The 25,519-nt window shown below is 40.4% G+C and overlaps 2 protein-coding genes across 2 annotated transcripts in view; one reads left to right on the top strand and one right to left on the bottom strand.

Annotated features, from left to right (window-relative positions):
- The window catches only part of TRIM22 (tripartite motif containing 22), a 172,700-nt gene that overhangs the window by 134,242 nt on the left and 12,939 nt on the right, over positions 1-25,519 (top strand). Inside the window, exons 8-10 of the mRNA XM_063092842.1 lie at positions 22,401-22,870; positions 23,474-23,569; positions 24,194-24,424. Of these exons, the coding sequence (XP_062948912.1) occupies positions 22,401-22,870; positions 23,474-23,569; positions 24,194-24,424 (797 nt within the window). The remainder of the gene's footprint in view (positions 1-22,400; positions 22,871-23,473; positions 23,570-24,193; positions 24,425-25,519) is intronic.
- LOC134375016 (tripartite motif-containing protein 5-like) lies at positions 704-11,740 on the bottom strand. Its single transcript, XM_063093148.1, is given in 4 exon segments — positions 704-1,090; positions 1,749-1,844; positions 2,431-2,899; positions 11,658-11,740. Coding segments are annotated over 4 exon segments (1,035 nt in total).

Below are 25,519 nucleotides of genomic sequence, written 5' to 3' on the forward strand. Positions count from 1 at the left end.
TCCATACTTTGATATTTATTGCAGCTTTATTTGCAATAGCCAAGAGATGGACCAACTCAAATGTTCATTGTCAGATGATTACATAAGGAAAATGAGGTATACAAACACAATGGAATACTACTCTACCATAAAAAAAATGAAATACTGCCATTCACAGCAACGTGGATGAACTTAGAGAAAATTTTGTTACGTGAAATAAGCCAGGCACAGAAAGAGAAATACCTCATGTCCTCACTTATAAGTGGGAGACAAAAAAATAGATAAATAAAATAAATAAATAAAAAAGAAAGAAACAACAATCACAATAATACATTGAACTTTCAAAAGAAGTGAACAGAACTGAGATTACCAGAGGTGGGAAACGGGGAGGTGAAGAGAAATGAGGAAGAAATTGTTAAAGGGCCATGAAAATTGATTACATTGTATAATGTTGAATATAATAATTATTGTAATTTTGACATCACATATTTAACACAGGTATTGATAGTCAATGCTGTCCTTCATAGATATATAAATCACATATGTTCCAACAAGAAAAAAAAAAAAGAAAGGCTGCCTGATATTTGTTCATCACTAGATCACAGACCTACCTGTAAACTAGCAGTGGGCACAATGGATCTTATCTCAAGACAAATGTTTGCACTGCACTCACAAGTTTAATGAAAACAGAATTTGGTCTGGCTATTTATACATTCAGTTATTCCTATAACCTCCGTAATTGGTGAAGAAAAGTGGTACCAAGGAGCTCAAAGAACTTTAGTGTCACCACTAGGAAGTGCACAGCAATATGCAACTGAAGGGAATTGTCTCGATTTTTCCTGAATCTCAGATGCTGGCACTTCTTTCCAAGTCTTACCTGTAGCATCTCCATCGCTATCCCCTGCAACCGATGCTCCAGATCTGAGATGAGATTTCCTACCACCTGGCTCTGCTTGACCAGCTTATTTTCAGACTCTGCTAGGATTTTCAGAATATCTTCCTCTTGTTTCCCCAGGTTTTTCAGCTGGTTCTGCTCCTCACAGTCCAGGATGCCTCTCGGTTGTTTAAACTCTGACAGGACAATTGCTGTCTCATACGGTATTTGATGATTCTTCAAGGATAAGAAAAAAAGAGAGAGGCACTCAGTCTATCAGGAAGAGGCTGGGAACCAGAAAAAGAATTATTATTTTTGGAGAGTTCTCATGGTGGGAGATAGAAGCAGGGAAACAATTCTTAGGAAAGCACATTTTTCCTATTATTTTCTCTTCATGTCATTCCAAAACAATGACCTTGCAGTGGTATTAAGGAGGCCCACACTGATCCAAAGTGGGATAACAGGGGTGGCTTAGCTTTCACTCAGCTGTCCACAACACTCATTCCTGCCCTGGTTACTCCTCATTCCATCACAAAACCCCCTGCTGAAGTTGAACATTCAGTACAGAACTGAGTCAATGCCAAATGTCTTTCCCCAGAAGAGTCACAGACTCAAAAAGGACCTCAGGAACAGAACAAAGCGCTCACTAGCCATCCTCATCAGAGAACCCCTCTATGTGAATAGCTCTCTCCAAATAGCTATGTTAATTTGTGACATATTCACTCTCCAGGCCCCACCCCCATCGGGGAAAGGATGAAGACGAGGAGTAATCACTAATCAAATGACTTCTTTACTTTTGGACTTATCAAATGTTAGGGAATACAGAGGAAGGGGCTCCTTCCCTAGATCCTGCCCTGATGTGTGGCCAACTCCCTCAGGAAGTGTCTACTCCTACTTTCCATGAAATTCTCTGCTTTTGAATGTCAGCTTGCAAATTCTTTGCTTCTTGCTGCTGCTTCTTCAGCTTCTCAGGTGCTGCCTGGAGCTTTTCCTGTGAGAAAGAAATCACACCAGTCAAGCTATGAGGTTTCTTTGCACCTGGATAGTTGAGAAACATGGAAAACTCAAGTTGAACTCAGAAGAGACTAGAGTTTACAGAAACTGAGCAATGGCAGTTAGAATCTAAGAGTTCAATGAAAACTTGAGGTTGATGAATGTGTTTTAAAGACTCAGGTAATAGAAGGCACCATCTCATCGCTAAGAGTAGACTGATTCTTTTTGTCCTCAAAGAAAAACCTAATCCTGCAGCAAGGAAATAGCTTATATCTCAACTCACCCTTCTATTCTCTTGCTGAAATGTATAATTAGAGCTTTGTTTGGGCACTGAATTTCTATCCATCTAGCACAAGAAACACGATTATTTACTCTTGTTCAAGTTCATTTACTCTAGGCTTATGCTCTCGTAAGTGGGTGGAGAGCACAGAAACATCCTTCATGCTTAAGAAAGTAAGCATGGGATAGAAAGAAATATCAGGGCTCGGGTTTAGATGACAAGGTAATTAAAGTAGAATGCAAAGTGGAGGTTGCTCTTCAGGTACCATTTTCTGCCCTGTCTTCCCTTCATTCTAGTTTCTTACCTGGTACTCCTGGGCAACCTCTTCCACAAGGAATGTGTGGTGACCATGGTGCTCCTGAGACCTCTCATAGAGCCAGCAAATGATTTCATCATCCTCCTTACAGAAGATTAAGAGTTTCTCTCCATGGCATGCACAGTGATTTACCTTCTACCCCTCCCCTGGGCTCAGCTTTATCTCTCTGAGCATCTCTACTATGTTGACCAGATGCTGACTAGGCTGCAGGTTCCTGATCTGATAACTGATTTGGCACACAGGGCAGCTGCTCGTCCCTTTTTGGCCTATTAGGGACATTTTCTGGTTTGCAGTGATGCAGGCTTGGCAGAAGCTGTGGCCACAGTCTAGGCTCATGGGTTCTGTCAGTATCTCCAGGCAAATGGGGCGGGTCACCTCTTCGTTCACATTCACCAGGATTGCCAGAGCTGTAGCAGCTACTCCCCTGCTCCTGCCTGTCCTGATGTCTGAGGTTCCTCTTGTTCACAGATTCCTGCATATTTGGGAAGGTTTAAAAAAAGCAGAGTAAGAAAAGAAGGAATAGAAATGCTGATTGTGGACAAATCAAGAATGGGCCAAGATCAAAATACTAAAGACAAAAAGAAAAGGGAGACAGAAAAACAAATGAGCCTGGTAACCTGCTAAAAAGTGCTTTCATAATAATTTCAAACACTTTCCTCCCAGTTCATGTCACGTGACCAATTCCATTCTTATCTGTGCTATGGTTATTTTCCTTTATTTTCACTGAATAGAAGAGACCTTTTATACCAAGATCCTTATGTGATCCACCATCTATCATTTTCTTTCCCATGCAGAAAATATCATAAATGATAAAGGAGCAAACCACTTATGCCTCAGAGCTTTACACTTGCTCTTCTCTCAGCGTGTAAAGTTCCTCTGATGTTAGTATGATTTCAGTAAATTCTCTTCCTACATGTTGTCTTATTATAAAGACCTGCTCTGACTACCTCACCTGCAGTGTAACCAAACCCATCACTTGCTGTACATCTGCAATGATTTTCCTTGTTATCATATCACAAATGATGTTTGTGTGCACATGATAAGAACAAATCCTTTTACTAAATGTATAAACAGACATAGTGAGTGACTTACAAAAATCATTTATCTTGGATACTTTGAGCTGCAATGACCCTATATACAAGATCCTCCTGCAGGATCTATCTGTTCCCCCATAGAGTTAATCAAAGACAAAGAGAGGTAACTGCATAGACCCAGAGCAATGGGGGTTTGGAAGTAGAGAAATCCAGAGCAGCTGGGAGATTATGGGCAGGCTTTCTCTGGCAATTTGCCAATGACATTGATAGAAGACTAAGGCATATATGCATGTGAATGATGAGGAGGGAGGTGATATGGATATAATTATAGAATCACACATGACTGATACTTGAAAAAAATAGAAACACAGATGAAATGAATGCTGATCTTGAGAGAGAAATCTCAAGTTATTAGATAACATTATTTGACAAATTATTACTGATGATAGATTATATGCTAGCAATTGGATCAATATCCAAAACACAAATTTCAACAGGGGGTTTAAAACACTGAACTTGAATTTCACCTATGGACTCATAGTAAATTAAATAATCAGCTATCTATGGACAAAAGAGCACATGTGATAAACACTACTAGGGAGAAATATATGTTGTTTGGAAGTCATATAATAATAGCTGAGGGTCTTCTAATCTAATTCTCTTCTCTCATGTCTCTAAGGATCTTACTGTCATGCCACTTCTTCTGACATCTTTTCACATCATTAGCATCAATCAAATAACTCATTTTAATTATTGAAAGTTAGAAAAGGTTCCACTTCAGGAAATCCTCCTCATGTTCTTCTCTTGCTCTTGATCTCTTAGCTGTGCTCTGTTTCTGGGTGGCAGACATGACTCAAAGGGAAGGAGGAGCAAGGTTAGCAATTTATGAGAAACTTTAGTAGTTCCCTGAGTCTGGACTTGGGGCTCTAGAAGGAGGAGTGAATAGAAAAGAGGCTGCAAAGCTGGCCAGCTAACACACTACCAAGTACCCTAAGTACAGACAGACCAAGTGATGGGAACTGATGTGTAGTTTTTCCAATAAGCAGAAACACTACTTATTGGACTGAAAGCCATTAAGCTATTATGATTCAAGATCTCTCTGGCTGTGCTCCTGTTTGTGGGGTAAGAGACTGTCTGCCTCTAGACAAGAGGATCTGGCTCCCTTCAACAAAGTGCAATTTAAAATTATAGAATAGAAAGGTGACGTGGAGAGACCAATCCAGAACAAATAACAGTCCCTCAAGGAAACAAAGCTTTCATATCTTCAAACCCACCTTCCTTGAAGGCCACCCCTCCCCGTGTCTGCCCAGACTGTCCAATGGTCGGCACTCCCAGGAGGAAGCCTGCAAACTGGGCTGTTCTGTTTCCTACCCCCCTACAGAGCAGCTTTCCAGATTACAAATTAAAATCACCGAAGCAAATTCAGGTTTTCTTTCTGAAATCTCTATACCTCTGCCCTGCACAAATCAGTCAATACACTTTCAGACACCAATGGAAAAAATGTTATTCTGTGGAGAAGAGTGAAGGCAGGCTAGAACCTGATCTCGACAAAGAAGTTACCCAGAGGAGCTGCAAGAAATGAATGTTAAAGTTTTGAGAGTGGACAAGAAAGGAGAGAAGAGCTACAGACCAGTGGGATGCCTCCAAGTAGGGACTCTTGAGTCCCAGCCTCTCAGTGAGTCATTCAGAGGTGGAGCTGTGGCTTTGACAGGAAGAGAAATGGCAAACTAATCATACTTCAAAGAAGTCTCAAACTTCCCCCAGTTGTCTTCTCCAAAGTACCTATTTCCTCCCTGAGTATGGCCAGGCCTAACTCACTTCTCTGCTGGACACTGAGGAGAACTGGCTCAGAAGGCTGAGTAGTGGCTTAGGGACCACTCCACAGCCTTCCTTCTAGGGCTTCACTCACTAGGCCTTCTCAGGAATTCCTCCATGGAACCAAGACTGTTCACAGAGGTGAGGACTCAGTCAGATTCCCCTGAGTTAAAAAATAAAAATGCATGAGTAAAAGGCAATGGTAAGAACTCTAGTAGGCAGCAGCTTCCAATCAAGATGTCAGAATAGAAAGTACCCAGGGTAACTCTCTCCCACAAATCAACCAATTTACAATTATTAAAAAGCAATGACAGCCAAGATGGGACTGCTAGAGTGCAGGGGAAGAGGAGGAGAGACCTATGGAGTTCATAAAGGCAGGAGAAGCCATGATGAGGGAAAGAAAGGATTGCTCCCACCATTTCAAAGCCCAGCTGCTTCAAGGCTGGAACTGGTGAGCACACGGAGCAAGAGCTGGCAAAAGCTGTGCCATTCTTATGGAATTGCTTGGAGGTGGCAGGAGAGAAGAGGGCCTTAGTGGCCCCCAGGCCAGGAAGACCACTAACAGGGTTCCGGTGGACCCACATAGGAGGGAGGAGCCACAGATAACAGATAAAAGGAACTACTCAAAGGCCGGTGAGTCATTGCAAGGGACTGGCACACAGCCTATCCCATGGGAAGTGTTTGGAGTGCAGGTGGTAGGGGAGATAGGCCACTAGGGGATCATTAGGGTACAGCATGGACAGCTGATCTGCCCTCCAATCTGCACTGGCCCAATCAGTAGAGACTGGTCAGGAATATAGAACTGCAGGGTATGCAGTTTGCTGAAGCGACTTAGGCTCAGACCAGGGTTTCCACACAACCCAGGTGTACCAGATCTCATGAGACCCTGAAGTACATACAAGGTCAACAATTAAAACCTGAGCTGCACAAAAAGCCTTCCCCAGGAAATCAGCAGTAAGGCAGCAATTTAGCTCAAGTGCTGGTCCCCAAAGGAAGTTCCTCAATTTCAGGAGTAAGCAAAGGACAACAAATTAGTTCTAGTGCAGAGTTTAATTGGTGGGAACAGCAAATAATCCAACACAGAACTGAAAGAGAAAACAAAATACTCAGAGATCAGAGACAAAGTTTAATATTAACTAGTAAAGATCTAACACCACCAAAGAACACCTATAAAACCTAGAAGGACTGGAAGTCCCATGGGCTTCCAAGCCAGGGTGATGGGGGGATGAGGGCATCAGCCATGTTCCCCCAACGTCCACAACCAGCGCAGCAATGACCACTGAGCCACCACTGGTAGTGTCCTGGGCTCCTGAGTCAGGATGCTGTGGGGCTGAGGGCCTCAGCCATGCCCCCTGACATTTGCAACCAGCCCATCAACAACCACCAAGCTGCTGCAGGGAGCACTCAGGGATCCTGAGCCAGGGTGGTGGGGGGCAAGGGCTTCAGCCACGACCTGCTGACATCTACATCCAGCCAAACAATGACTGAACAGCTACTGGAATACCCCTGGTCTCCCCTGCCAGAATGAGGAGGATAGCATGGGCCTCAATCATGCCCCCCTTCCTTCCTCCTCTTCCCACCCTATTTCCCTCCTCCTTCCTTTCTCCCCTTCCCCCCAACTGCTCCACAAGAACATCTTAGAATGAGGCATGGAGCCCGGGGAAACCAAACCTAGCTGCAACCAGGTAAAGAGCACATTAAAAATGCCATTTCCATGCAGTTAGCCCACCATAACCACCACAATTGTCATGGCTACTGCAAAGGTGGCTAGTCTCTATAGCAGCAGTCACAGCCACCATGCAGATAGCATGCCAGACTCTCAACTGCATTGACACAAGGAGAGGCAACAGAGGAGACCAAAAAAAAAGAAGAGGCTCTTTCTCTCCACAAAGCACACTCCAGAGAGTAATAGAAGAATCATCTGACTTACTATAATAGGGGAGACTTGATCACACCTGTCTCAGTACTGGACAGATCAGCTAGGCAACAAACCAACAGCAGAACAGTTAATCTATCAGATGGAGATAACAAATCTATGGTTATTAGAGTGGGGAGGGAAAGAGGGCAGGGAAGGGGGAGAAGAGAGATTGGTATGGAGCATAAAGAATAAGTAAGATTTGTAATAATGAATATGCTAATAAAATAAATTTTAAAAATTAAAAGAAAAGAAAACAAAACAAAACAAAAGAACTCTAGTGGGCAGCCTGTTGTAAGGCTTAATGCTATCATGAGCAACCCAATTTTATACCCTTAACTACACCCCCAAATCTAAGTTTCATGATGTCAGGTTGGAAATATTTCTAGTTTGTTCCCTATTGTCTCAGTTCTATTACAGGTTGGTATATGCATGGATTGATAGATAAATGGATAAATATGCAGATATAGAGTTCTAATATAATTTTAATTGAGTTGAACATCTTCATGAAGTCATGCCTCTGTTTTATTGTTCTTGTTGTGAATGCAATTGTTGTATCATCTAATGTGATTTAAATATTCTTTTGGTATTATTAATAACTATGTAAACCTCTTTCACAAAATTTAGCCAATACTTTTTCATGTCTTTTCTGTTTTCTTCCTAAGGATAACTCAAATGGGTGCTTAATCTGTCTCTACCACCATACCTAACCACACTGAGTCTTACTTTGCCCCTTTTCTCAAAGGGAATAATGTTAAAATTCATGGACCCAAAAGAGGAGATATTACATTAGATTCCTCTTCAAGGAGAACATGTAAGGACTACAGAGAAAAATTGACATCTAAAGAGAATTCATTTTTTCATGTGACTGAGAACATGATTGAGTTGGAAAGTGGAGCATGACAACATGCTCAGCTCTAGAAATAAATGGCATATGGTGAGAGGAGCATGGTGCTTTCAGGTTTCCTACTGGCCTAGGTTTTCTGTTATCTTTAAAGGACCTGGTATCCCTACTGGTTTCTCTCAGCTGCAATTCTCATACTTTGTGAAAGATATCAGCCAAGGTTGTGGGGTAGCTCAGAGATTCAGCTCAGAGGCCAAGTGCTAGGGTAATTCACTCTTGTTCAGGAGAGATCAGTCTTTTGTTTTATTCAAGCCTTCAACTGATTGGACAAGGCCTAACCACATTAGGGAAGGTAATCTGATTTACTCAAAGTCCACGAATTTAAATGTTAATCTCATCTAAATGAACCCTTACAGAAACATCCAGAATAATGTTTGACCATATATGGGCACTGTGGTCCAGCCAAGTTGACACATAAAATTAACCGTCTTAAGTTGACTCCTTGTCAACTGTGTACCCATATGTGCCCTCAAACCATACTTAATCTATAAATAAAGACAATAACAGGCCATTCTTCAAGCTAATGTGATAGATCCATCCTGCACAGAAGCAAAAGTGTAATAACCCTTTACCTAGAATAGGATGCAAAGTCCTTGGGTAATGTTTGCTCTTCTCCTTGATATCCTGCATTGTTAATACTGTGATGTAAAGTTAGCAGTACTTAAATACTATGATATACATACAATACATTTTATGTTAATGATAAAAGGATAAGAGAAAAAAATGCAAAGATAGTATGCACGTATATATATATATGTAAATATATATACATACACACAAACACAAACATTTATAAGGAAAGAAGAAATAAATACAATCACAAATACAATCAATTACTGAGAATTGAAGTTCTCGTTTCTTTAACTGGCGCTGTGGTTATATCTGGTGCAGCTTCTTCCACCACACGTTTCACCTTCTCTTTGCCCTCAGCAAGCTTCTCTATTGGTAGTCGTTCTTTACCTGGTAAAGTGGCCAAAACATAAATTCCTGAAGGGCCTTGGCTTTTAGTATTGTCACACTCTTTTACTTGCCCATAATCCTGTTCCTGATGCCAATTGCTGAGCTAGGGCTGGATCTGGAGCTCACAGACCCCTCAAGCACATTCCAGACAGGGTCACAAACCCTTTACATGCCAGGCTGGTTCATCAGACCCCTCACACACCAGGCTGGGTCACCAGACCCCTCACACACAGGTCTATGAGTTAGGTAACTGGAAGAAAGGTCCTTGGAGCCGTAGGTTCGAGAGCATAACTGCATGAAGCAGATGCCTGAGGCAGATGCCAGCCAAGGTCACGGCACCATGCAGGTGCACTAACCACCCACACACAACTTATTTACAAATAATGCACCACACCTCCCCCAACCAGATGGGCAGGAGAGGGGGGCTGATTAAATTATTATATTTTCCCAACAAGTACTCTTCCTGAATTGGAGTTTTGTTGCTTTTCATTGATTTTATTTATTTATTTTTCCAAAAACTTTTTTTGAGATTTAATACACATATTATAAAATTTACCTATTTCAAGTGTAATATGTAATTATTTCAATTCATTTACAAAGTTTTGCAGGATGAAACAGAATTTATTTATTTATTTTTGCCTTGTTGAAATTTACATTTTATTTATTTTTTGAATTGAAACGTAATTGATTATACATATTTATGGAGTACAGAGTTGACTATCGGTAGTCTGCAGTACATGATGATCAAATCGATATTATTAACATGTTCATCATTACAAACTGTAATTATTCTTTGTGTCCTTTACACAAATACTCCCTAACCCCCTACCCCTCTCTTCCCACCTCTACTAAGTATAGATCTGTTCTCTCCTCCTGAAAGATCAATGTTTTATTGTAATCTTTCTTTCTTTTCTTCCTTCCTTCCTTCCTTCCTTCCTTAGCTCCCACAGAAAAAAGAAATTGCATGTTTTATATTGATCTTAATCACAGGGCATGGCAATACTAAGAGACACCCTAAAGGATCTCTTGTATTCCAGACATACTCTTACTTAGCTACATTGTGGAGAAGCAGTTCAATATATCCTTGGTAGCCAGGATCAATTACCCTAGGCAATATAGTTACTTCCTTTTTTGCTTGTTGATTCAGAGATAGGAGGAGCCCAAACAGTCCAGATGGAAGTCTTAACTTCTCGATCAATGGAATTATTCTTGTTTCTACTGGTAGAAACATTCTTCTCTTTGGAACAGATACCACTATGCCACAAGAGCATAAGGTTGTGGGGACGGGAGGTAAGACTATGCTAGTGGATAACTAAGAGTAATAGTGAGTGGTGCCACTCCCATTTCCATCCCTTCGTTCCTGGACCTGTGCATCCTTGCTATGGGAAAAACAGCACCATAGATTAAAGCTGATTCAGATCATGTATAGCCTTCTGGAGAATCTTCCCCAACGCTGCAAGGTATTACTACCTAGCTGGCACTGTGTCTTCATCTTGTTAGGACCTTTCCAGTTTTCTATCAAGCCCACTAATCAAGATGATGGGAACGTGGTATATCAAATGGATTCAATAAGCATGGGCCCATTGCCACACTTCAATTTCTGTGAAGTAAGATCCTTGATCAGAAGCGATGCTATATGGAATATCATGACAGTGAATAAGTTGTTTTCTAATTTCAAGCACGGTAGCTCAAGCAGAGGCATTGCATGTAGGAAAGGCAAATTTCTATCCCGAGTGTCTACTCCAGAGAGAACAAAATGCTGCCTCTTCCGTGAGGGAAGCTGTTCAATGTAATCAACCTTGGAGCAGGTAGCTAATTGGCTGATCACTCCCTGGAGTGCTGATGGAGAGGGGACTCAGCAATGGTCTCTGCTGCAGGCAGGTTGGGCACTCAGCAATGGCTGTAGCCAGGTCAGCCTTGGTGAGTGGAAGTCCATGTTGTGGAGCCCATGCATAACCTCTATCCCTACCACCCAAGCCACTTTGTTCATCAGCCCATTGGGCAATGCTAGGGGTGGCTGGGGAAAGAGATTACTGATATCCATGGAACAGGTCATTCTATCCACTTGATAATTGAAATACTCCTTTTCTGAGGGCACTCTGTAGTGAGTATTTATATGAGATGCAAATATCTGCACATTATCACCCATTCAGAGTGGTCTATCCACATATCTCTTCCCAAGACTTACTTGTCATCAAATATTCAATCATGTTCCTTCCATCTCCTTGACCATCCAAGCAAACCATTGGTCATAACCCATGAATTAGTATATAATCACACATCAGGCTATTTGTTTTTTCAAGCAAGATGAAAAAACATGTGTATGGTTGGAAATTCTACTCACTGGGACAATTTTACTTCACAAATGTACTTCAGGGATGTCTCAGAGAGGGGCTATAGTGCTACAGCTGACTATTTTTCTTCATATCAGACAATACCATTTATAAATGAGGCCTTATTTTTTTCATCCTCTGTTGACTGATTGTAGGGAACTTTCCATGAAGCCATAGGTGTAGGCTGAGTTGGTGAAGATTGTATTGCCATATGGAGACCATGGGCATTTGGACCACTTCTTCATGTAACTTACTTGTGCCTTCGGGGTCTACTGGGGCCCATCATATATACTCCACTGTTGTTTGATGATGGGATGCTGCTATACACGTCCGACATTATTGCTTTACTGGTCAGATAATATCCAGTTCACAATGGGCAACTATGATCACATGGTAGCTTTTATTATTTTTATTAGCATATTCATTATTACAAATCATAATTTTTCTTTATGCCCTTTACCTGACCTATCACTCCCTAAACCCCCTCCTTCCCTCCTCGCCATTTCTAGTGTCCTTAGGTTTTTTCTCTCCTTCTGAAAGTTTAACATACTTTTGTGGTCTTTTCTTTTTTCTCTATTTCTTTCCTTCCTTTCTTCCTTTCTTCCTTCCTTCCTTCCTTCCTTCTTTCTTAGCACCCAGTTACAAGTGAGAACATGTGCTATTTCTCTTTCTTTGTCTAGCTTATTTCACTAATAATTTTCTTCAGTCTCTTCCATGTTGCTTGATGTCCCATAGTTAATCATTCAGTTTCTACTAAGGTTCAGTAGAATGTCAAAAGCTCTTCTGTAAAAAAAAAAAAAAAAAAAAAAAGAATATTCATGAGATACAAATTAGCAGAAATTGCTTTTATACCCCATATCCCCACCCAATTGTCCCCCAACCACCCTCTCCCTCTCCCTCTCTTCCCCACTCCACTTTGCAGCACTAGAAATGTTCCCTCCCTCTGTAAGACCACCACACTACTGTGATCTTTCTTTCCTCCCTCCCTTCCTCTCTTAGTTCCCACATATGAGTGAGTACATGCAGTATTTATCCCTCTGTGTTTTGCTTATTTCACTCAACACAAGTTTCTCAAGGTTCATCCATGTTGTTGCAAATGGGAGAATTTAATTCTTTTTTACGGCAGAGTAGTATTCCATGGTGTATATATACCACAGTTTCCTTATCCAATCATCTATTTATGGACTTTTAGGTTGGTTGCATATCTTGGCTATTGCAAATAGAGCTTCAATGAACATGGGAGTGCAAGTATCTCTTCAACATGATGATTTCCACTCCTCTGGATATATACTCGAAAAGGGATTGCTGGATCATGTGGAAAATCTATCTGTAGTTGTTTGAGAAACTTCCAAACTATTTTCCATGGTGGTTGTACTAATTTACAGTCCCACCAACAGTGTAGGAGTGTTCCCTTCTCTCCACACCCTAGTCAGCATTTGTTATTCCCCATCTTTTTTATTATAGCCAGTCTAACTAGAGTGAGGTGGAATCTCAATGTATTTTTAATTTGCATTTCCCTGATGACTAATGATGTTGAGCATTTTTTCATGTATCTGTTGGCCATTTGTATGTCTTCCTTTGTAAAATGTCTATTTAGCTCCTTTGCCCAATTTTTAATTGGGCCATTTGTTTTTTTACTGCATAATTGCTTAAGTTCTATGTATATTCTGGATATTAATCTCTTGTCAGATGCATAGTTAGCAAAAATTTTCTTCCACTCTGTATGTTGTTGTTTTGCTCTATTGACTGTTTCCTTCGCTGTGCAGAAACTTTTTAGTTTGATATAGTCTAGTCCCATTTGTTTATTTTTTCTTTTACTGCTTGTGCTTTTGGGCTCATGTTCATAAAGCCTGTACCCAGACCTAATTGCTGAAGTGTTTCACCTATTTTTTCCCTTAGTAATTTTACAGTTTCAGGTCTTATTCTTAAGTCTTTAATCTGAGTTGATTTTACTGTATGCATCTCTCATCATACACTAAAATCAAAAGCTCTAAAAAAAAAAGAGAGAGAATAGTTATGTGCAGAGAATGACTCCTACAGTGTCCTGCCAAAACCTTCAAACATCTTCCCCATCTGCCACTGATACTTCAAGCACTACAGTATCTGCTTGATCACATGGACTCACTGGCAGAGCAGCTTTAGCAGCAGCCTGGACCTATTGCATAGCTCTTCTCTTGTTCTGAGTCCCACTCAAAATTAGTAACCTTTCAGGACACTTGGTGAGTATGCCATACTGGCATATTTGAATGAGGAATATGTTTTCCCAAAAACCAAGGAGCCTCACTGTGCTGTGCCTCTGTTTTGGTTGTAGGTGGGCCTGCAACAACTTATCCTTCACTTTAGAAGGAATATTTAGACATGCCTCACATTACTGGATCCCTAAAATTTTCATTCAAAAGGCCCTGAGTTTTGTCATATTTATTTCTTATCCTGTGCAAAAGTCTCATTGGTCTTTTGCACAATTAAAGTAGTTGAGTCAAATGCAGATATGGTGGGAATCACCATACATACATTCTGAAAATTTTTGGTGATGGTGTTAATGTCTGTAGTCCCTCCAGAAATGAGATATTGCTATTTCTTTTCTTAAGTGGAGGAATGTCTAGTGGCTTTTGGCCTTTTCTGCTATAATAGTTCTGTCTTCACAGATCAAAACATCAAAAATTTGGTTATCCTTGCATTATTTTTAGTTCAGAATCATGTTCTAATAATTTCCAAGATGTTTGATTATTTACTTTATCCCAATGCACAGTGACTCTGGTGAAAGGCAATAGGTCCCTTTTGGGTAGGCTGAGAGAAAGATTAATAGAATAAATTTTTGGCAGCGTAGCAGGGTTCTTTCTTGAGAGATTCAGCCTTCTCTGCATTCAAGAGGTTCTGGGTTTGTAAACTGCCTCAAGTCTAGAAATTCACTGAGAATCCATAGTGGTCTGTTTTTATGAATCAAGTTAGACATTTGTTCAAATGACTAGGGCACATCTGCTTTTGTAGATTAAATACAAATTTAGTAGACATCTCATCTATTTCACTTACAGGAACACTAAGATCAACTATCCAACACCACAGGTGTGCACAAGTCAAACTATTGTGACTGCCCTCTTTAACTCTGCTATAGATTATAATAACCGTGGTTACTTTGCCTGTGTCATTTATGTCCCACAATTTAGCCCCTAACCCCTTGCTCCAATTACTCCCATTGCATCTAGGTTTCCTAATTCAGTGTCAGCAGTTCCCACTGTAATTTCCAGCTTACAGAGATATTGCAGTGATCACAGAGCCCTTCAAGGATGCTGGGGTTCCCTTTATAGTTGTGATGAAAGGTGTGTGTTCTCAATAGTCCCAAGGTGGGTGATTGGGGTCTTAATGAGAAATCTATCCTAACATTCCAATCTTCACAAGATTTTGAATCCTTTCCCCTACTGTATACCAAGACTGGACTGGTATTTCATTTTCATTTAGAGTAAGACATATTTTGGTCCATGTTTCAATCGTCCGATGAAACTGTATGAGTCCTTACTAATGCTATGGTCTGCAACCATTCATCTCCATTTAGCAGTGCTACATCAATAAATTTGGCCTGATCCAACTTTGTTTTTTCTACCATTATACCACACCGTTAATATCTCTTCCCACACAAATTTCCTGGATTTCTGTTTATACAAATTAGAAAAATCATGTGGTTATTTTAGAGTGTAGCGTAACTCCTCACGGGTCACACTTTGTATCTCACCTTTAGGGTCCCCCTGGGAATTGAGTCTAGATATAAGCTCAGTAGCAGATAGGGGTAGTGGGGTGGGCTCTGAGGAGAATCTGCAATCTTACAAGGAAGTGTCTCAGAAGAGATCATTATAGAACTTGCCTTTTGATGAGGAGCCTCTAGTGGTGACATTGTGTTTATATCTATTGACCCATCATGCCGTGGATTATTACTTCTCTCTTTAAATTAAAAAAAAAAAAAATGAAGGTATAATTGAAGTGTAAAAGTTGAACATATTTAATGTATACAACTTGGCTAGGTTGGAGTTAAATATACATCCATAAAACCAATACTAATTTAAGTTTTGTCAAAAGGGGTCATATTAATAATACCAGAATAATAGCGTGATTACATTATGTACCACAGCAGTTATCTTGACTGCAACATCACTAATAGAACTATGATTTTCATCAGTATGTTCAATGCAATTAAGATGATATCTATAGCTATATAGCTGTATGTATTTTCTATTTAAATATCACTGCCTATATATAACACTTTAAAATAGGTCTGAAACAATAAAGAACAAAATAGATAAAGTCTCCTCATGCCTTTTGAAACTTATATTTTGGTTCTGGGCTGGGTGGAATGATAGTGTTATGTGGCAACAAAGATGATGGAGAAAAATCTGCCAGCTCTCAGAATGCAGTTTTTGTAAAATTCAGGTAAGTATCATTTTATTTGAAAACATGAGTTTCTTAATTAAAACAAACCTTCTCATACCTGAGAAACTAAAGTTTTCAATGTGGCTCATTATGCCAACAGGATTTTCGGTTCCTGCCTCATAATTATAAATCAGTAAAAAATAATTTATAAGCCAGTATTAGCTTATTATTCTGCGGGTAACGAACAATACCAAAATACCCATTCTTTAAATAACACACATGGATTTCTCAGTCACCCTCCATGTCTCATATCAGTTAATGTGTGAAGATTGCTGTGTTTCACAATGTCAGTCATGAAACCATGTTACGGAGGTCTGTCATTTTGTTAACCATTCAGAACATGCAGTAAGAACAAAAATAAGAAAGACAAAAGGCCACTAAAGTTTGTGCAAGAAATATAAAGTGTTTCAGTACTACTTTTTAATTGATGGCATAAAAATGACCACACTTTTCTCTAAGGACGTGGAAAAATGTAGAAAAATTATGGAGGCATGAGTGTGACTCAGTGAAAGGTTATACTTGGACAGTACCATCTATTAACTTCCATGTTCTCTCCTGCCTTCTTAGGTACTGAACAAGATGAGGCCTTCCTTATCTGGCCTTCCTGGATAAAGAGCAGAAACTGGTTATTAACCAAACTTCTAAGATTTAGTGATGTTGTGGGAAAAGTTTTCTCAATGGGCTCTGCATTAGTCTGTTTCTGTTGCTTATAACAGAATACCTGAAACTGGGTAATTTGTAATAAAATGAAATTTGTTTCTTACAGTTTGGAGGCCAGGAAGATCAAAGTCCAGGGGACACATCTGATGAGGGCTTTGTTTGTTGATGACTCTCCAGAGCAAGCAGGTGTCACATGGCGAGAATGGCTAAGCAAGACAGAGCTAACCTGCTCACTCACTCTGGATATAAAGCCATCAGAACCGCACCCATTACTCCATGAATTGATCAATCCATTCACAAGGGTACGGTGTTCACAATCTAATCACATCTTAAAGGCCCCACCTTCCAATTACCATAACAGGATTTCCCATTTTCTTAACACTGTCAGTGGGGATAACGTTTCTAATACATGAACATTTGGGGGATGCATTCAATCCATAGCATGCTCACATGAAGATCCTTTATTAATTTTTCATTTACCATGCACAATGACAGCCACTAATGCCTAGCCTGTCAGCCCAATTTTCAGTTTTATACCTGAGAATCTTCCTCATTGGACTGCATTGCAAGAGGTTAGGTGACAAGCCTTTCTGGATCATTACCTTTATTTTAACCTTAGTGGCTTGCAGAGGGCCTGAATGTAGGAAAAGCTCAACTAATAATTAAAAATTGAATCAAATTCCAAGAGCCCAGATAAGCTAGAGAATGGATATTTGTAATTCACATTCTTCTTATTCAGATATGGAGTAAACTGAAGTAAACCGGGGTAGGAATGAGGATGCAGCGATTGAATGCCTGGCTGGTACCGGCCCTAGAACGCACTGAAGCATTATGCTCTCCAGGGGTTAATGCTCTGTAAGTTCCTGTTTTGCTTCCTGTCTTTGTTTCCTTTCACTTCTGAGAAATTAACTTTCATTTCTCACTCAGCTCCAGTGGGGAAAGTCCTCTGTGGAGACCAGGCCTCTGGCTTGTTGAGTGAATCCTGTCCACATCCACACTTGCCCTGCCTTCACTCTTCTCCACTGATTCAAGTCTCCTCCACTTTGGTCTGAAGGTATGTGTGGTGATTTGTGGGGTCAAAGGGCGGGAGGATTAGGGAAGAATAGATTGAACGTGTTTGGGAGAGTTTAGTTTGTGGTTCTGAAGCTGTATTAACAAAAAGACAGTCAGCTTGTAGGCTGTCTGCTGAGATGGGAAGGGAGGGGAGCATGGAGTTTGGGGGAAAAGTAACCTTTTAATAAGAAAGGTTTGAAAAAGCAAAGAGCCTTGCCCATTTTCTGGAAGAATAATTATTTCTTCATGCTGAGTTACTCCCTCTCCTTCCTATTCTGTAATTTTGTTTTTTCTGCCTTGCCAACATGAGTCAGAATACTCTCTTGTTCAGAGGCACAAATTCCTTTCCTCTTTTCCTCCAGGGAAGCCTATGAAATGGAGCCCTGTTTTTTCTTTTTCATCAAGCCCAAGCTCCTGGTGAGGTCCAGCAGGGATGAGAGTCCATATCTGGACCTATGTGTGGGGGAAGGGTTCTTAGTGGCTCTGTCCAAGATAAGATCCTCTTGAAGATGATTGTACTGATCCCCTGCTGGTAACTTTTGGGATGCTGTCCACAACCTTCCTGAAAAATTACCAGCCCTTTGTCCTGACTGATGAAAGAGGCTGGATAGTCCATCTGCTGCCCGTCTATGCAGCTCCCCTGTGGTCAATTGTCTCTCCAGAGATGCAGCCACAAGGAACCTGTCTTCCTGAGTTTCCAAGGCTTACTGTTTCCTCAGTAGCACCCCATGGCCCTCTGGTGTTCTTTCCTGCTTCAGAACTTGTTCTTCATCTTTGATGCACCTCTTCATTGTTCATGTTCTCTTGCACAGAGTTAAGGAAAGGAGTTGGTCATTTGTCATAAAGAGCACCTTCTTAATCTTACTTCTGAGCACTTTGTACTTTGATCCCTGTGTTACATATATTCTTATGTGTACTTTGCTTTTCTTCAGTTTTCAGAGACCATGTTAACTGTCTGTCTTTATACCTGGACAAGGTCCTTATCTAGTATTATTAACTGTCTACTCAAGGCTAACACAGGGCCCAATAAGTAGAAAGAAATGATTTTTTAATAATTTAAAACTAATTTTGATTCAAATCACAAGGACAAAAGCATACAGTTGTAGCAAAAAAAAAAAAATAGCATATATTCAACATATAATAAATATTAAGTAACTACAAGAGGTTATATTCTGGGCCAGGGGAGAGAAAGTAAAACAGTGAAGAGGTAATGTAGTATGCAAAAAACTGGCAATTTCTATGGGATAAAGGCAAAACAAACAACAAAACAATAGACCAAAAGAGTTAAAATAGGGCAGGATACTTATATTCCCCTTGTAAAGGGCTTTGCAATTCTAAATAGATTCCAGATTAGGTCTCAGTGTGGGAAAGTGACTTTGAGCAGAGGAATCAGTGAAATGATACATCTAAGAAGGGGTTTTTTTACAGAGTGATTAAGGAACCAAAAAGAGACCCGGGTGGGTTGGAGAGGAGAGTGCAGGGAGAAAAGTAGGAGGCGATTTCAAATGAGACAGTGGGAGGGGATATTACTGTGGACCTGACAGACTGTGATGAGGACTGGCTCACACCAGATGACTTGGGTTTGAGCAGAGGAAGGACAAGATTGATGGTTGCTCTAAGTGGATCGCTCTGGCCAGTGGTAGAAGAGTCATGAGAGCAGACTGTGTGGGCCCAATGGCAGCATCAGGGAGGCTAGTGGGGGACTCTTCCTGGAATCTATGTAAGAGACTCAGGTGCTAGGAACTAGTTTAAAGAGAGTGCCTAGAGGGTTTTGTGATGAAGTAACTGACAGAAAGGGAAGAGACTAAGAGCAGCTTTGTGAAAATGGCCCTCAGTTACAAAGTGACTTATTAAAAGCCTATGGACCAGAGCTAGAGCTCTTAGGGAAGGGGTCAGTAAGGAGTGGAAGAGTAAACCCTGAACTTTAAGGGGATCTTGAAAAGGGAGCTCTGCATATAGCAGAATGTGGGGGTGGGGTAGTAGCAACATTTATGAATTCCTCAGGTCTCTGGATGGCAAGAACAATACTTACTTTCTCCATTGGCAGTTCCTGACCCAGGAAACAGGGGAAGTTTAAGAAAATGTTGGCTAAACCCCTCATAGTACTTTTTCTCCCCTTTGTAGAGACACTTTTGTTTTTCTTGTCTAAACTGTAGGTACCTAATGCCTCATTGCAAATAATCAGGGTATACTAAGATAAGGAAGCTCTGAACCCAGTTCGTCCTCACCCTATCATAAAACTCTTACATTTGTACCACTTTCAAAGGGGAATGTGCATTTTGTCTCTGTGTCTGTTGTCTGTTTTAGGTAGGGAGGATTTCAATGGGGTAGCACTTCTCCAATTTTAGAATAAAGGATAAATGAATAAAGAAAAAATAGACACTTGTAATAGTTTTCTAGGGCTTCCATTAAAAAGTAGAACAAACTTTTAGTAGCTTATAACAAAAATTTATTGTCTTACACTTCTGGAGGCCAGACATTCAAGATCAAAGGTGCTGGAAGTGTTGGTTCTTTCTGAGAACTATGAAGGAAGAATCTTTTTTATGCCTCTCCTAGCTTCTGGTAGTATGATGGAAATCGTTGGCATTTTTTGGCTTATGGGGCATCACCCTGCTCTTTGCTTTCTTCTTCACATGGCATTCTCCTTGTTTGCATGTCCTTCTGTGTCCAATCTCCCCATTTTATAAAGACACAAGTCATATTGGATTAGGCCCCACCCTGATGACTTCATCTTAACTTTATCATCTGCAAAGATACTATTTCCAAATAAAATCACATCCATATATATTGGGGGTTAGGATTTCAACAACTTTTGGGGAGAAACGATCAATTTATAATAATGCTCAGTATGTTTGAAACAGGACAGGCTTTATCTTCCATTATATGGCCTCTCTTACATATTGAGACTTTTCTCCCTTGACCAACAGATGTATCAATGGAATTTGTATTCTTCAGGTCTCCCTCATGTGTGTGATTCTATGAATATATGTCTCTTTTCCTTCTTCCTACAAAAATATACCTTTAGGGTACTATTATCATCCCTGACATATGCCCCGGCCAAGGTGAAATTTTAATAATTAAATACACAAGACTCCCCAGAACCCCACAGATGGTCTGGATCTCTCCATTTCTATACTTTCATAGCATTGAGTCTCAATACAGTTCTTGAAGGCTTTACATTTGTTTTTTTGTTTTTTGTTTTTTGGGTTATTTGTTTGTTTGTTTTTTTTTTTTGTCTTTGTTTAAATCTGTGAAGTAGTGGGGAGAACTCCAAAGAAGGGCTTTGTGGACAATATTCTTATCCTGACTCTACCTACTAGAATAGAATAATCTTTGTAAGTGTCTTGATTCTATTTATACATCTGAAGAAAGGGAGTACTATTATTTCCCATGGATTTTGTATGAAGAATAAATAGTTGAAATTAACCTCTAAATTGTAACTGGTTATAAAATTTTTAGTGATGAAATTGTGTCCCTCTTGTAGTTGTTGCTGTTTCTGTGTGTGTCTCTGGGAGTGAGTGTGAGGGCATGGGAGGACTCTCTGTGGGTAGGTGTGCTAAGAGGTGAACATTTCCACACTGTACGCCAAAGCTGTGGTCCCCAAACTGACCAATTGGCAACTGCTAATTGGTAGAAAGAAAGATGAAAATACAATTAGAAAAGTCTAATCATCTGTGAAGACATGAGGAGGTTCTAGTTTTGAATATTCATCAAACATTCTGTTTCCATGTGTGATGCATTATTCTATGTACTGAGGATATATCAGTAATCAAAAACAGTACCTGGCCCATGCATGGATCACTTTTTGGAAGGCAGACGTAGACACTTTTAAAAGCTTTTGTATGTTTTATAGTAAAAATAAGAGAAAGATAGGTACTGTACAGTGAGTAGTAGTAGTGGTGGTTTTGCTGTTGGTTTTTCTGATAAGAAGACATAAAAGATGACTTATTGAATGAAATATATAAGTCATGCTGACATCAGGGGGAGGATCATTCCACGCTGAGAGAAGAGCAACTGCAGAAGCCTCAAAGCTGCAATGGCTTTGGTGCTTTGACACTGAGGGTATGTTTTTGGCATGGGAAAAAAGGAGGATAGATGAACTTCAAAGAGTAGGCTAAGCAAAATAATTCAGACATGAAAGACCATACATTATCATCACTTTCTTTATCAATTGATTAAAAACAAAAAGGAGATTAGTGGTTGCCCAGGGAACTTGGGATCATAAGGGGTGGACTGCTAATGGGTACTAGTTTTTTTTTTTTTTTTTTCCTCCTCTGGTGGTGGATATGTTTTAAAATTGGGTTGTGGAGATAGTTTCACAGTTCCACAGATGTACTGGAAATCATTGCATTGTACACTTAAAACAAGTTTGTTTGATGCTTTGCAAATATAACTCAATAAAACTGTTTTAAAAAGAGAGAGAGAGAGAGAGTGAGTCATGCAAATATCGGGAGTAGGATCTTGTCATGCAGAGAGAGGAGCAAGTACAAAAGCCCAGGAGCAGGAGCATGTTAAGTGCATTTAACATGGAGCATGTGTTTCGGTTTCGGGAAGAAGAGGCAAAGCAAATGATGGATTATGCAAGACTCTTGGCAGGAAGGACTTCAGTTTGTCCTTCTCTCCAGCACTTGCCCCGACAGGGTGGAATTTGTCATGAGATGCAAAATAAGACCAAAATGTTTGAAATTATTACAGTATCTTGACCTATTTGGTCACTCACCTATTCTTTATGTTTTTCTTTTTTCCTTTCCTTCCTTATTAAATATTAATGTTTTGTCCTATTCTAAATCTCTGCACAATCAGTATCTTTTCTAATCCTACCTTTCATATCCTGTCCCCTTCAACATTCCCAGGGAGTTTGTGAGCAAGAAGAGCCTCAGGAGTCAGGACAGGAAGAAGACAAGGGGGCCGTGCAATGGATCCGTCAGTACAGGTAAACATACAGCAGGAGGTGACCTGCCCCATCTGCCTACAACTCCTGACTAAACCCCTGAGCCTAGACTGTGGCCACAGCTTTTGCCAAGCCTGCATCACTGCAAAGAACAAAGGGTCAGTGATCAGCCCAGGAGGGGAAAGATGTCCTGTGTGCCAGACCAGATATCAACCTTGGAACCTCCGGCCTAATCTTCACCTGGCCAACATAGTGGAGAGAGTCAAGGAGGTCAAGATGAGCCCACAGGAGGGGCAGAAGAGACATCTCTGTGAGCACCATGGACAAAAACTGACGAAGTTCTGTAAAGAGGATGCGAAGGTCATTTGCTGGGTTTGTGAGTTGTCCATGGAACACCACGGTCACCAAACAGTCTTCGTGGATGAGGTGGTCAAGGAATGTCAGGTAGGCCCCGGGGTGGAAGAGGATAGGGCAGAAGATGGTACTGGATGTGAAATCTTCACATTTTTATCCTTCCTTGTTCCCCTTGTTATCAGAGAACAAGCCCTGGGATCTCTTTCTATACCCTTTACCACCTTCTAAGGCCTGACGGACATTGTTGTACATTTTTTTTTTCATTTGAATAAAGAAAAACCTAGAGAACAACTTCTTGGCAAATATAAGTTGAATAAATGGAAATTTACTTTCTAAGACAAACTTGGATTGCCCCTGAGCAGAAGTGATTTGGGGGGACATGTTTGGTTAGATGTGGGAAGAGATGTGGGAAGATTGACAATGAGATGGAAGGAGTTTCCTTGTTGAAGGGTCAGCTCTTTAAGAAAAGATTCAGGCTTCTCTACATCAGGGGGTGGTAACTTCCATAATTCAGGAGTAAAGAATACATTCTCCTCCTAAGATGCTCTCCAATGTCATAGATTCTAATCACTAGCTTCACAGTTTCTAGAAACTGATCCCTTCTGAGATCAACCTGATTTGTTCCCTGATTATTTTCCACCCAGGTGCTGTGAAAGCACACATCTTGACTCTGGTGTGTTTCCTTTCTCACAGGAGAAACTCCAGGCAGCTCTAGAGAGGCTGATTAAGGAGCATCATGAAGCTGAGAAGTTGGAAGCTGACATCGGAGAGGAGAGAGCTACCTGGAAGGCAGGAGGAGACACTTCCTGAGGGATTATGAGACAGGAATCTGGGAAGGACCCAGGGATCTATCACAAGGAACCACTTCCTCTTTGTTACTTCAGAATAAATGAGCACAGAAGCCATTTGATTAGGACTATTATATCCTTTCCATGTTGGCATTACAGGCTGAAAAGTAGACATCAGAAATCAAGAGATAGTTGGAAGTGCAGGCATAGAGGGAAACAACTAAAAATGGCTTATGAATCTTATGTGCCATTTAGGCTCTGATACTTCCAGGAAACATGGTAGGAAAAGGCCCAGGGTTCCCTGTTTAGGAGGTGTGGGTGGAGGGGTTTAACACACAGAGTGGCATAATTGTGCAGGACAGGTGCCTGCAATCCAAGATTCACCAATCTATCACATTTTGTTTGAAGGTGGGCCTTAATAAAGCAGACTTGAGTATATTCTTTTGGGAGGAATTCAGGGGTAAATAGTGGGTAAAATGGCTTCAACAGAAATTGCTCAGATGTTTACCTCCTATTCCTTTTAAGAACTCCCTGAGGAAAATAGCTCTTATCCTGGCTCAGGTCCATACAAAGCAGGCCCTCAGCCAGACAGACTGACTGCCTCTTTCTCTTCCCATCCCCAAAGAAATATATCCAGACTGAAAGACAGAAGATTCTGAAAGGGTTTACTGAAATGAGAGTCATCTTGGACAGTGAGGAGCAGAGGGAGCTGCAAAAGCTGGAGGAAGATGAGGTAAATGTGCTGGATAACCTGGCAGCAGCTAAGGACCAGTTGGCTCAGCAGAGGCAGTGTGTGAGAGAGCTCATCTCAGATCTCCAGCGTCGGATATCGGGGTCATCGGTAGAGATGCTGCAGGTGAGACTTGGCATGGAGCTCCTACTTATGAGATTCAGGGAGACACACAGAGACAAATTTCCCTTTCCTTCTAGGTCCCTAGACTTTCTTCCTTATGGGTACATTAAAAAATTCCTTTGGCCCCACAATGCCCATTTTATGCTACTTATTTCAGGGGTCACAGAGATAATTCAATACATAAATGCCAAGAAAAAGTTCCATTATTATTAATTTGTTAAGGGCAGTGCAAATATTTGACCCTGGAGAAAAGATCCCTTGTATCCAGTGGTATTCTGTGGGCTCCTGCTATCTGTGATTTGGTGTTGGGGATTACTAGTAAGTCATCTTCACTAGGCTTAGTCACAGGCATACAGTATGTACCTCTGTTTATGTTTGATTTTTTTTGTCGTTGAAGCATGGCAAGTGTGAGACTAGATTGTGTAATACGTGACTGACAATGTACGTATATGCACGAGTGTATGTGTGTGTGTGCATGTGCATGTGTATGTTCAAGTGTTTGTCTTAGGATGTGGGGGAAAACCTATAGATACTTGGTGGAGGTATTGGACTTAACATAAATATTAATACTTTTTTTCATTGCATTAACAATATAACTATGACCATGAGCCATAAAGAATGTTGAGAAATTTGGGAAATTTAATTTTTTCTGCTTGACTTCTTGTCATTCTCCTTTTCTTCCTTTGTCAGTTGAACAAAAATGTCTTAACTTTGGGTTCTAATGCTGGGATAATTAATCTCCATCTTCTGGATCTTTGCTTCTGCTTTAAAAAAAAAAAATATGAGTTTCTTGAGGTATAGTTTACATATTATAAAATCTTCCCATTGTACGAATACAATTTTTAGTAAATATATTGAGTTGTTAACCCATGAACAAATTCAGGTTTAGAGAGTTTCCATCACATCAAAAACATTTCTCACTCCTATTTGTAGTCAACACCCATTCCTACCCTTATATCCTGGCAACAACTCGGTTGTTTTCTGTACATGTAGATTTGGCTTCTCTGGACCTCTCAGTATAAATTGAATCATGCAACATGTAGTCTTTTGCATCTGGCATCTTTCACTTGGCATAATATTTTGAGGTTTATTCTTATT

This window comes from Cynocephalus volans, chromosome 4 (genome assembly GCF_027409185.1).
Source record: "Cynocephalus volans isolate mCynVol1 chromosome 4, mCynVol1.pri, whole genome shotgun sequence".
Classification (NCBI taxonomy): domain Eukaryota; kingdom Metazoa; phylum Chordata; class Mammalia; order Dermoptera; family Cynocephalidae; genus Cynocephalus; species Cynocephalus volans.